This window comes from Ranitomeya variabilis, chromosome 1, assembly GCF_051348905.1.
Source record: "Ranitomeya variabilis isolate aRanVar5 chromosome 1, aRanVar5.hap1, whole genome shotgun sequence".
NCBI lineage: Eukaryota > Metazoa > Chordata > Amphibia > Anura > Dendrobatidae > Ranitomeya > Ranitomeya variabilis.
In genome coordinates, this window is record NC_135232.1 from 815320801 (window position 1) to 815334474 (window position 13674).

Here is a 13674-nt window from a genome sequence, read left to right on the forward strand (position 1 = left end):
TTCTGCCATTGGACGTACTATCCCGTCCATGTGACCTGGGACTTAATTCCCATGGATGAGATAGTACATCATAGGCGATCAGCCACGCTCACGGGGAGATCATGGCCAATCGCGGCCGGGTGTCCGCTGATTATCACAGCTGACATCCAGAACTATGGGCCAGGAGTGGTCACGGACTGCTCCTGGCACATTAGCCCCCGGAACACTGCGATCAAACATGATCGCAGTGTTCCGGTGGCATAGGGAAGCATCGAGCAGGGAGGGGGCTCCCTGCGTGCTTCCCTGAGACCCTCAAAACAATGCGATTGTGATCATGTTGTTCCGAGGGTCTCCTCAGTTCTCCTCCCTGCAGGCCCCGGATCCAATATGGCCACTGGGGTCCTTCTGCTGAGAGCAGGAGCCGGCAAGCCTCCATCACTGCATGTCAGAGCTCTGTTCTGACACAGTGCTGTGCAAAGTGTCAGATCAGCGATCTGACACTATATAGTGATGTCCCACCCTGTGACAAAGTAACAAAGTAAAAAAAATAAAAAATACACTGTGTAAAAATATATATATATAAAAAAAATCCTAAATAAAGAAAAAATATATATTGTTCCAATAAATACATTATTATGTGAATAAAAAAACAATAAAAGTACATGTTTAGTATCAACGCATCCGTAATGACCCGACCTATAACACTGTCCCACTAGTTAACCCCTTCAGTGAACACCATATAAATAAATAAATAAAAAACGAGGCAAAAAAATGCTTAATCATCATATCGCCGAACAAAAAGTGGAATAACACGCGATCAGAAAGACGGATATAAATAAACATGGTACTGCTGAAAACGACATCTTGTCCCACAAAAAAAGAGATGCCATGCAGCATCATCAGTGAAAAAAAGAAAAGTTATAGCTCTCAGAATAAAGCGATGCAAAAATAATTATTTTTTATATAAAATAGTTTTTATTGTATAAAAGCGCCAAAACATACAAAAATTATAACTGAGGTATCGCTGTAATCATACTGACCCGAAGAATAAAACTGCTTTATCAATTTTACCAAACGCATAACGGTATAAACGTCCCCCCCAAAAGAAATTCATGAATTGCTGGTGTTTGTCCATTCTGCCTAACAAAAATCTCTATAAAAAGCGATAAAAAAATGTCATGTGCCCAAAAATGGTACCAATAAAAACGTCAACTTGTCCCGTAAAAAACAAGACCTCACATGACACAAGTGGACCAAAATATGGAAAAATTATAGCTCTCAAAATGTTGGTGACGCAAAAACTATTTTTTGTTATGAAAAGCATCTTTTCGTGTGTGACAGCTGCCAAACATAAAAAACAGCTATGAAAACACACTATAAATAGTAAATCAAACCCCGCTTTATGACCGCCTTAGTTAGGGAAAAATAATAAAATAAAAAAATGTATTTATTTCCATTTTCCCATTAGGGTTAGGGTTAGGGTTGGAGCTAAAGTTAGCGTTATAGTTGGGGCTAAAGTTAGGGTTGGGGCTAAAGTTAGGGTTGGGGTTAGGGTTTGAATTATGTTTATGGTTGGGTTAGGGGTGTGTCAGGGTTAGGGGTGTGGTTAGGGTTATGGTTAGGGTTGTGATTAGGGTTAGGGGTGTGTTGGGGTTAGGGGTGTGTTGGGGTTGAGGTTAGGGTTAGGGGTGTGGTTAGGGTTGTGGTTAGGGTTGGGATTAGAGTTAGGAGTGTGTTGGGGTTAGGGTTGGAGTTAGAATTGGGTGGTTTCCACTGTTTAGACACATCAGGGGCTCTGCAAACACAACGTGATGCCTGCAGACCATTCCATCAAAGTCTGCATTTTAAAATGCCACTTCTTCCCTTCCGAGCCCAGACGTGTGCCCAAACAGTAGTTTTCTCCCACATATGGGGTATCAGCGACCTCAGGATAAATTGGACAACAACTTTTGGGGTCCAATTTCTCCTGTTACCCTTGTGAAAATAAAAACTTGGGGGCTAAAAAATATTTTTTGTGGAAAAAAAATATTTTTTATTTTCACGACTCTACATTATAAACTTCTGTGAAGCACTTGGGCATTTAAAGTTCTCACCACACATCTAGATAAGTTCCTTGGGGGGTCTAGTTTCCAAAATGGGGTCACAAAGTTGTACAACAACTTTTGGGGTCCAATTTTTCCTATTACCCTTGGTAAAATAAAACAAATTGGATCTGAAGAAATGTTTTTGTGAAAAAAAAGTTAAATGTTCATTTTTTTTTAAACATTCCAAAAATTCCTGTGAAGCACCTGAAGGGTTAATACACTTCATAAATGTGGTTGTGAGCACCTTGAGGGGTGCAGTTTTTAGAACGGTGTAACTTTTTGGTATTTTCTATCACATAGACCCCTCAAAGTGACTTCAAATGTGATGTGGTCCCTAAAATAAAAGGTGTTGTAAAAAGTAAATATCGCTGGTCAATTTTAACCCTTATAACTCCCTAACAAAAAAAAATGTTTCCAAAATTGTGCTGATGTAAAGTAGACATGTGGGAAATGTTATTTATTAAGTATTTTGTGTGGCATATCTCTGTGATTTAAGGGCATGAAAATTCAAAGTTGAAAAATTGCAAAATGTTCGCCAAATTTCCATTTTTTCACAAATAAATGCAAATAATATCAAAGAAATTTTACAACTGTCATGAAGTACAGTATGTCTCGAGAAAACATTGTCCGAATCACCAGAATCCATTGAAGCGTTTCAGAGTTATAACCACATAAAGTGACAGTGGTCAGAATTGTAAAAATTGGCTTGGTCATTAATTAATTAATTAATTAATTAATAATTTTGTTTATATAGCGCCAAAATATTCCACAGCGCTTTACAAATTATAGAGGGGACTTGTACAGACAATAGACATTACAGCATAACAGAAATCACAGTTCAAAATAGATACCAAGAGGAATGAGGGCCCTGCTCGCAAGCTTACAAACTATGAGGAAAAGGGGAGACACGAGAGGAGGATGGTAACAATTGCTTTAGTTATTTGGACCAGCCATAGTGTAAGGCTCGGGTGTTCATGTAAAGCTGCATGAACCAGTTAACTGCCTAAGTATGTAGCAGTACAGACACAGAGGGCTATTAACTGTATAAAGTGTGTGAGAACATGATGCGAGGAACCTGATTATGGTTTCATTTTTTTTTTTTCTTTTTTGGGCCACACAGGGATAGTTAGGTTAATGCGTTAAGGCGGTAGGCCAATCTGAACAAATGAGTTTTTAGGGCACGCTTAAAACTGGGGATTGGGGATTAATCATATTAACCTGGGTAGTGCATTCCAAAGAATTGGTGCAGCACGTGTAAAGTCTTGGAGACGGGAGTGGGAGGTTCTGATTATTGAGGATGCTAACCTGAGGTCATTAGCGGAGCGGAGGGCATTTCAGTTTCAGATAGAGGGAGGACATGATGTTAGAGACAGCGGTAAGACAATCACTAGTGTTTTCTAAGAAGGTCAGCGTGATATCAGGAGAAGAAGTGTATAATTGGGTGTCGTCAGCATAGAGATGGTACTGGAAACCAAATCTACTGATTGTCCAATAGGGGCAGTATATAAAGAGAAGAGGAGGTGGCCTAGGACTGATCCTGGTCATTAAGCACCAAATTAGCTCTGTCACTAAGGGGTTAAAGCTGGGTAAGAACCAACCAAACTCTGAGACAAAGGTGAGGTTGTGGAAGACAGTTTCATGTCATTGGTTATACACCAGGGATAAGAATAAGCACAGCAACAAGAAATAAGGTATTGACACTTCATCAGCAAAGTCTCCTAGGCAAAGATTTCATAGGAGACTGGAGAAGGAGCTGTACAGCAGTGTCATTACCTAAAAACTGACACGATCAGTGGGTCTCAGCCACACCCATCTACTGTTCAGAAATTCTGGCCCGAAGTGGTCTTCATGAAAGAATTTTGGCCAAAGAGCCATACTTTTTACATAGAAATAAGGCCCCACAAATCATCTATACAAGAAAACATAAGAATTGGGGTGCAGAAAATGACAGCAGGTGCTCTGGACTAATGAGTTAAAATTTTTAATTTTGAGCTGTATCCGAAGGCTGATTGTTCACAAAAAGACTGTAGAGTGGTGCAATAGTGAATGTCTGCATGCAACAGTGAAGCATGGTGGAAGTTACTTACAAGTGTTGGACTGCATTTACACAAATGGAGATGGGGATTTTGTCAGGATTAGTAGTGTCCTCAATGCTGAAAAACACAGGCAGATACTTATCCAATATGCAATACCATCAGAAAGGCATCTGATTCTCTCCAAATTTATTCTACAGCAGGACAACGACCCAAAACATAACCAAAGTCATTAGGGCAGCATGGTGGCTCAGTGGTTAGTACTATTGCTTTGCATTGCTGGGGTCCTGAATTCAAATCAGACCAAGGACAACATCTGCAAGGAGTTTGTATGTTCTCCCTGTGTTTGTGTCGGTTTCATCTGGGTCCTCCATTTCCCTCCCACAATCCAAAAACATACTGATAGGGAATTGGTAGGGAAGATGTCCAGCAACAGAGCGGTAAGTGTTAAAAACAACTATTTATTTTTTAAAATGTTTTTTTTTTGTATCATATCATTAAAAAATGCATACTATAACTAAGATCAAGTAGTTTGAAATGCATTTGTCTGGTGCATTCCCAAGGATATGCAATTTTTACTGATAAGATACAAAAAAATTTTTGGGAAAAAATACATTTTCTATTAGTTTTTTTAAATAAATAGTTGTTTTTTACACTTACTTCTCCGGATCTGTTGCTGGACATCTTCTTTACCAAGCTGTCTTCATTTCCTGCTGCTGACACAGGACTTTATGTCCCTGCACTACCGGAGGACTTCAGTTTATGGGTGAGCTGGATAACCATTTTTTCTACATGATAGGGAATTTAGATATTTAGATTGTGAGACCAAATAGGGACAGTGATGAGGATGTCTCTAAAGTGCTGTGAAACATGATTGATGACACTATATGAGTAAGCATAATAAATAATAATTAATTAAGAACTACAGTTAGGTCAGAAATATTTGGACAGTTACCAATCATCATAATCTGGCCTCTGCATGTCACTATTTTGGATTTAAATTGAAACAACTGAGATACAATTGAAGGGTAGATTTTCAGGTTCAATTAAAGGGGTTAAGCATAAATATCCTATGAAATGTTTAGGGATTGCAGCCATTTTTCTAAAAAGTCTCAACAACAAATTCCAGTTCTTTAAATTAAAACTCCTGGATTGCTTTCACAGTATGTTTTGGATCATTGTCCATCTGCACTGTGATATGCTGTCCAATCAACCTTACTGCATTTGGTTAAATCAGCAGAAAATATCGCTGTGTCCACTTCAGAATTCATCCGGCTGCTTCTGTCTTCAGTCCCATCATCAATAAACACTAGTGACGCAGTGCCATTAGAAGCCATGCATGCCCAAGCCATCACACTGCATCTACCATGTTTATTAAATATTATGGATCATGTTAACTAATCTGCAGCTAATCTCCACCACATTTTACAGAGGATGTGGTGTGCTTTGGATCTTGAGCTGTTCCAAGCCTTCTCCATACTTTCTTCTTCTCATCATTCTGGTGCAGGTTGATCTTAGTTTCATCTTTCCTAAGAATGCTTTTCCAGAACTGGGCTGACTTCTTTAGATGCTTTTTTGGCAAACTCCAATTTGGCCTTTCAACTTTTAAAGCTGATTAATGGTTTGCACCTTGTAGTGAACCCTCTGTATTTGCTCTTATAAAATCTTCTTATCATGCTAGACTTACATACTGACACACTTACTTCCCGGAGAATATTTTTCACTTGTGTGGATGTTTTGAATGGGATTTTCTCCACCATGGAAAGAATTCTGTCATCAGCCATCACTGCTGTATTCCATGGCATCCAAGCCTTTTTGAGTTTCCACAGCTCTCCAGTGTGCTCTTTTTTGCAGAATGGACCAAACTATTGATTTGGCCACTCCTAACACCTCTGCTATCTCTCCAATAGATTTCTTTTTTTTTTTCCATCCTAATGGTGGTCTGTTTCTCTTCCATTGAGAGCTCCTTTGACCAAAAGCACATGCCACACCTGTTGTCATGGTCTGCATGGAGTTTCTGTTATGGTCCTTCTAGGGTTAATCCTATGCGGCCTCTCTTTGGTTTGGGGAAGGCTATAAGTAACCACACTGGTACTATGCTCATTGTCAGTGATACGTCCATTCCTGGCTGAGTAGCTGACCCTTGTATACCGGTGTATATTGCCTGCTTCTGTGCGATTGCTCTGTGTATGACCTGGTCTGTTTCCCATTTGATATTTGTTTGCTGATTCTGTACTTTCTGTGTTTCTCTTGGTTCTACTCCGGCTTCGTCCCTGACTTCCCACCTGCCTGTTCCCCTGGTACTGCGTTGCATTCTCTGGCTTCTGAGCCCCAGCTTGCTTCTTACCACTCTATTCGTGTTACCCGCTTATTACCACTCTGCCCTCTGGTCTGACCTTGGCTCTATTGACTATTCTTCCAGCTCTGCTGGGTCCCACTATCCCTGCTAGGAGTTCGGGACCTAGCTCTGCCCCGATCACGCCCCCAGTGCTCACACGATTGCAGGTCCTGTTCCTCCTGCAGCAAACTTTCTGCCATGTCCACATTCCACTGCAGGAGTTTCCGGGTTCCCCAGCACATCTTTGGACACATGTACAGTCTCTGGTGGTGAGTCTGATATGGTATCTTTCACACCTGAAATCAGCTCCAGCTCTTTTAGCTGCTTAATTGATAATGCATTAATAAAGGAAAAGCTCATGTAGGCCGTTAAAGAGCTTTTCAGATAATTGTCCAATTACCATTGTCCCTTGAAAAAGAGGCAGTTACATATTAAAGAACTGTAAATTCTAAACCCTTACTCCAATTAGGAAATAAATACCCTCAAATTAAAGCTGAGAGTCAGCACATTAAGCTCATATTGATTATAATACTGTACCTTGAATATGTTTTGGTGAGCAGATACAATCCCAAAACTTGTGCCACTGTCCAAATATTTCTGGACCTAACTGTATGTTCAGAGAAAAGAATAACAGCCAATACTGGAAGTGATGATATGGCCCTCAAAGATCACTGATCTCAGCATCATCAAGTCTGTGTGAGATTAGATGAAGAGAAAGAAGGATTTGCACTAGCACACATCCTCCGAACAAGCTTTCTTTTGAGTTCCTTCAAAAGCCGTGAGCAAGTGTACCTTGAAAAATTGATGTTTCTTTGGCAAAAGATGGACAAACCTAATATTGATTTGATTTAGATTCCTTTTTTGTTCGTTCACTTTGCAGTTCATTAATTTATAGCAATAAACTAATAACGCTTCTTTTTTTAAGTGTTCTTTGCAGCATTTTTCTATGGGTAAAACTGGCAATAAATGTAGGACACACATCATATAGCGACCAAAAATAGTATTATTTTTCTGTACACACCTTACAGTTATTTCTGAAATATCAGCTAAAGCAACAGGTTACATAGGCACATGGGAATCATCTATATCCTTGACCATTATTATAATGTCTGTCTTAATTATCCTTTTTTATTGCAGAACATATTTATGTACCGTATTTTCCGGCGTATAAGACGACTGGGCGTATAAGACGACCCCCTAACTTTACCAGTTAAAATATAAAATCTTCTTAAAAGTCGGGGGTCTTCTTATACACCCTATGTCGTCTTATAGGGCCGGTGAATATGTGCCTTTTGGGGGGGGGGGGAGTGATCCTGATGACGAGGGGGCGTCTCACAGGAAAGTGAGTATCCCCCATTACCTTATCGTAGCGGTGCAGCGTGGGGGTCTCAGTGCTGGGAGTGGCGGCGGCGGCTGCTGTGCTCTGGTGCGGCGGCTGCTGTGCTCTGGTGCGGCGGCTCCTCTTCTGTGTGGGGCCTCTGTGCTGTGCGGTGGCGGTGGCGGCGGCATATCTTTATCCAGTTGGGGCTCCTCTGGCATCTCCTTAGCCCTGGAGGCCCCGCCGCAACTCCATGAGTGCAATGCAGCGGCCATTTTCCCGGAGGCAGCTCAATAGGTGCGATGCGGTGGCCTCCGGGAAAATGGCCGCTGCTCAGATTCAGATCTCGTCCCGAAATCTCGGGACACGAGATCTGAATCTGAGCAGCGGCCATTTTCCCGGAGGCCACCACATTGCACCGATGGAGTTGCGGCGGGGCCTCCAGGGCTAAGGAGATGCCGGAGGAGCCCCAACTGGATAAAGATACGCCGCCGCCACCTCACAGCACAGAGGCCCCACACAGAAGAGGAGCCGCCGCACCAGAACACAGCAGCTGCCGCCGCTCCCAGCACTGACACCCCCACGCTGCACCGCTAGGATAAGGTAATGGGGATTACTCACTTTCCTGTGAGACGCCCCCTCGTCATCAGGATCACTCCCCCTCCCCACCCACCATATACACCGGCGTACAAGTCGATTCCCGGCGTATAAGACGACCCCCGACTTTTAAGAAGATTTTCGGGGGTTAAAAAGTCGTCTTATACGCCGGAAAATACGGTAATGATCTAATTCCTGGGACAGTTTGCTATAGGTGACTGCAATCAGTGGCTTAGCTCGAAGCTTGGAGAATCCAATTCAAATCTCCATCAGGGCCCCCAAATATCATAAGTCTTTAATATTTTAGGTCTTCTCATATAGGCCAAAATGAAAAAGTACATTTGTGGCTAGAGATGGGCAAACCTGAGCAGTAAAGTTTGGGGTCCATACCGAACACCTACTGTTTGGGCACAGACCCCAAACACTTACTATTCCGGTTTGGCACCCCCGAACATCAGGTTTGTCCCAAGATGTCATCTGCATGACAGTGCGAGAAACATCGGCAGCTCTGATCAGCGGTGAAATTCAGCTGATGGGACTGATACCAGTGAGAGCAGGAGCCAGCTGATGAGAGTATTCATCAGCCAGTGCCTGTGATATAAATACTTTTTTTTTTAATGGGGTGGGTTCCCCTCTATTTTTGATATTAAGCATGACAAAACTGACAGCTGTGGGCTGTCAGCTTTATCACATCTGGTTATCAAGAACAGAGGGGTCCCCATGTCATTTTTTTTAATTGTTTAAATAAATAATTTAAAAAACAGCATGGGGTCCACCTCATTTTTGACAACTAGCCAAGCTAAAGCAGACAGCTGTGGGCTGGTATTCTCAGGTCGGTAGAGGGCCTTGGGTATAACCCCTCCAGCCTAAAAATAGCAGCCCACAGTCACCCCAGAAAAGGAGCATCTATCTATTGGTGTTTTGCCCAGCTCTTCCCACTTGCCCTGTGGCAGTGGCAAGTGAGGTAATATTTGTGGGTTTCATGTCACCTTTGTAATGTAAGATGCCTATCCATTACTAACCCCATAGTCATATTGTAAATAAACACACAGCCAGAATAAAGTCCTATATTTGAAATAAAAATATACACCTTTATACTTAAAAAAATAAAAAAACAAAGTTATACTCACCTTAACCTTATTCCATTGAAGCCCTCAACCCCTTTAAAAAAAAAGAGAAAATAGTGAATAACAATAATACTCACCTAAATCATTTTATAGACATCTATGCTTTTCTGGGGTGGCTGTGGGCTGCTATTTTTAAGCTGGGGGGTCCAATATTAATGGCTCATTACCAGCCTGAGAATACCAGCCCCAGCTGTCTGCTTTAGTTTGGCTGGCTGCCAAAAATGACGGGGACCTCACCCTTTTTTTTAATTATTTATTTAAATAATTAAAAAAATAATGACATGGAGAACTCCTCCACTCTTGATAACCAGCTATGATAAAGCTGACAGCTGAGGGTTGCTATGCTGGTTATCAAAAATACAGTGTGTCCGTAAAGTCATGGTCCACTTTTGACCAGTCACTGGAAATCAACAAAAAGCAATAGAAATGTGAATTCTGCTCCAAATAAAAGAAAAACTCTCCCAGTTTTATATTCAGTGCAGTTTGATGTGGGCTCCATTTGTTACCCTACACACATCCAAACAATAGCATATGCTTGTGGTTGCATGATGTCTCAGACATGGCAGTGTAATAATCAGAGTTCAGTTTATCAGGGGTTAATCTGACTGTGGGCACAGCAGCTGCTTAAATGAGTTTGTGTTGTTTGATTGGTTCTTGTTATCTCTCCTCATGAACAGGTCTGATATGATTGGGCCAGAGAAAGGGCACCAAAATATAAACTATAAAAGTGCACCATGACTTTACTGACACACTGTAGAGGGGAACCCACATCATTTTTTTAAGAAAAATTTATTTTTTTATAGTGCAGGCATCGGCTTATGAATCCTCCCATTAGCCACCACCTGCTCTCGCCGTTATTAGCGGCAGCAGGCGTAGGCAGATGGGACCGGAGGTAAACTTTTTACGTCACAGCTGCCGGCTCATGCAGTTTCTGACCAGCAGTAATAATCTTACCATCGATCAGAGCCAGTGTTTGCTACGCTGTCATGCAGATGACAGCATGGCAAACAATGGATGTTCAGGCTCCCCATTTGGTCTGGGCTCAGGGTAGGGTACTGTTCTGGTACCCGAACCAAACTTTTTTTTAATTATTCGGTCAAACCTGCGGGACCAGAACATCCAGGAGTTCTCCCATCACTATTTGTTGCCCCCCTAGGCTTCAGGGCTCAGGTGTCACTGCTTCTCTTGTAACCATTATAATTTTGCCCCTGACTCATTAATCCTCTAGTCGATAAACATTATGGGCCCGATTCAGTATTGCATTTCCATCAGTGTTTTTTTACGTGACTACCTCACAGTTGGCAACTTTTTGATTTGCGACAAATTCATGATACAATTGTCACGATTGGACTAGCGAGTAAACTGGGACCAGGGGCACCTTTCCTGGCCCTAGCTCTAGGGGGCGCCCTAATTCGCCCTGTTCCCCAGGATACCTCAGATGGTGAGGATGCCGGGGCCTGCGCCCTTGCCCTGTCTCCTGACTGCTGCCCTGCGTCTGTCCCCCTCCCCACCCGGGGAAGAGAGGCGCTACCGTGTACAACAGTACAGCAACCCGACAAACAGGGGAACGAAGACAAGGGTAAAAGAAAACTCCACTCACACAAAATATGCTCTCACAAATAACAGGGGTAACCACCAGGGTGTGAAGGACGGGGAGAGTAAATAAGGCAGGTAAGGATGAGGAATATTCCAAGCGTACAAACCATACAACTGTCGCACAATAAATTCCTCCAGCTCTCCAAACACCAGCTCCTCACTACTCCAGGTCTATCAAGCAAGTGCTATCTCAGACAAAGGTCTGATCAGAAGGCCTAGCTTTTATAGGAGAGAGGAGTGGCTAACCGAGCACAGCTGAAAGCAGGAATTTCCACATGGCCTCTTAACCCCTGTCCTGCTGAAAGAAAACAAAACACCATTAATACACAGGAGAAGTGATTCTTCTCAGAGATGAAGCAGAAGTCATCAGACGCCGTGGTCTTCTGGTACTGCTCTTTCACGGAAACTCCGTGACAACAATTTGCACTTTTTTCACGTTGCCTTTTGTTGTTCTGTTAGTTTTCAGATTTTTCCATCAATGTAGGTTTGTATTAGACAAATTTATGAAATATGCCTTTTTTTAAACAGTAACTAAATGTGGCTCAACTTTATACCATCTCCCCCCAAAGTGATTTTATGAATGCCAATCATTTTTGCGCCAATATCATGAACTGAGTGCATCAGGTTGATGAATTTGGTGCAACAGTCAAAAAAAAGAAGTGATGTAAAAAAAAAAAGAAAATGATCAATCTTATTTTTTATCTGATTCTTGTCTTTTAATATTTTGACTCAAATTCAAGAAAGTACAACAATCTCAGGTTCATATGCAATATAAATACAATGCCTTCAGTACATTGAAGTAAGAGAACAGCACTTGCGGCACCCACAAAACGTGTCTTCAATCTTGTTTACTCCAAAGTTTTGGAGTTAAATGGGAAGAATAGCACTCCATCAGGCCAACGTCTTTGTGTGTGCACTCATCCTTCCTCAAGGCCTCCTCTTTTGTTATATTTCTGTGCATTGTGCTAGTAAGAATAAAATGTACTATTGTTTTTGCAGGAATAATTGTACTAGCTGCAAATATTGCATGGACATTACTATTATCAAAAAGCCTAACAATATGAAAACATGTGACATTGAAAACTAACTTTTGTTTTATAAATTTTAGGCCTCACCAGGAGACAATTCATCTAGGACTCCTATCCAGACCGATCTTTATATCCAAGCCGTTATCTATGATCATATCACTCGACGGAAAACTTAAACTGAAGAAACAAACTTTGTCTGGTCTTATTAAATAAATGCTTGCACTTAAGAAGTGTTTCTTGTGTTCATTGGAGATAATATTCTGGGTTATCTGCTCTATACATAAATTTTACTACACAAAGGCCATGTTCACACTTTGCGGTTTTTACCGCGGTTTGATGCTGCAGCAGTTTCCATTGCGTTTACATTAACATGTAAACCCTATGGAAACCGCAAACCGCAGTGCACATGCTGCGGGAAAAAACGCGCAGAAACGCAGCGGTTTACAACCCGCAGCATGTCACTTCTTTGTGCAGAATCGCTGCGATTCTGCACCCATAGGAATGCATTGAACCGCTTACTTCCCGCATGGGGCTGTGCCCACGTTGCGGGAAGTAAGCGGATAATGTGCGGGTGGTACCCGGGGTGGAGGAGAGGAGACTCTCCTCCAGGCCCTGGGAACCATATTTGGGGTAAAAAAAAGAATTAAAATAAAAAATCATGTTATACTCACCTCTCAGCGCTGCACGCGGCCGGCCGGTCAGAGTTGCTGTGCGAACAGGACCTACTTTAGCGGAGTAGAGAGCCATTGGCTCCCTGCTCCACCACTTGCACAGGGAGGCACAGCTTTTTTCAAGGCTGCGGACGGCAGGAGACCAACGTCATGAAGGGAACGTCAGGTGGTGCCATTACAACTTCGCATCTGCGCTAACCCGTAGACTTTCAAGGGTGTTGCACATCACTGCTCGATGTGCGAGCAGCATGTAGTTAGTATTAGTTTTTAATTTTTGTTAGTCTCAGATACAAAATATTCATTACGATAATAATAGGGCTTTCTGTGCTATAATACAAATAATAATGACCCCATGCCTCCTTATAATAATAATAATAATAATAATAATAATAATAATAATAATAATAATTAGAGTTGAGTGACTTTTGCTTTTTTTGGGATCGAGTCGGGTTTCGCGAAACCCGACTTTGGCAAAAGTCGGGTCGGATGAAATCGTCCGATTATTGCAAAAAGTCGGGGATCCGACCGAAACACGAAACCCAATGCAAGTCAATGGGGAATCAAAGTCGGCAGTGAGTGGAGGACAGGAAAACACCTACAGTACCCATTTTAATGCCAAAAACATCAATTCTTGTTACTGAAGCTTGTCAATCTTAATTTACCTTATAACAATAGTTAGGAATTGGAAATTGGGGTCATTTGGCTAAGTTTTTCGTGGGCCCAGGAAATGCGGACTATGTCACGGCGGTGGAGCAGGGAGAGGTAAGTATTTCAACTTTGCAAGTGCTGTGATCCTGATCAAGCAGGGGGGCCCACTCGTTCGCATTGGCACTGGCACAGGGCCCCTCAAAGTACGGCGGTGTGTTTGCACGGCGGGGTCGCCTCCCACCGGCAGCGTCACTT

General features: G+C 42.1%; 1 protein-coding gene across 1 annotated transcript in view; it reads left to right on the plus strand.

Moving 5' to 3' along the window:
• The window catches only part of CFAP299 (cilia and flagella associated protein 299), an 878688-nt gene extending 866364 nt beyond the window's left edge, over window positions 1-12324 (plus strand). The window contains exon 6 of the mRNA XM_077259030.1: window positions 12181-12324. Coding sequence (XP_077115145.1) covers window positions 12181-12276 — 96 coding nt within the window. The 3' untranslated portion in view covers window positions 12277-12324. The remainder of the gene's footprint in view (window positions 1-12180) is intronic.
• The last annotated feature ends 1350 nt before the right edge of the window (window positions 12325-13674 follow it).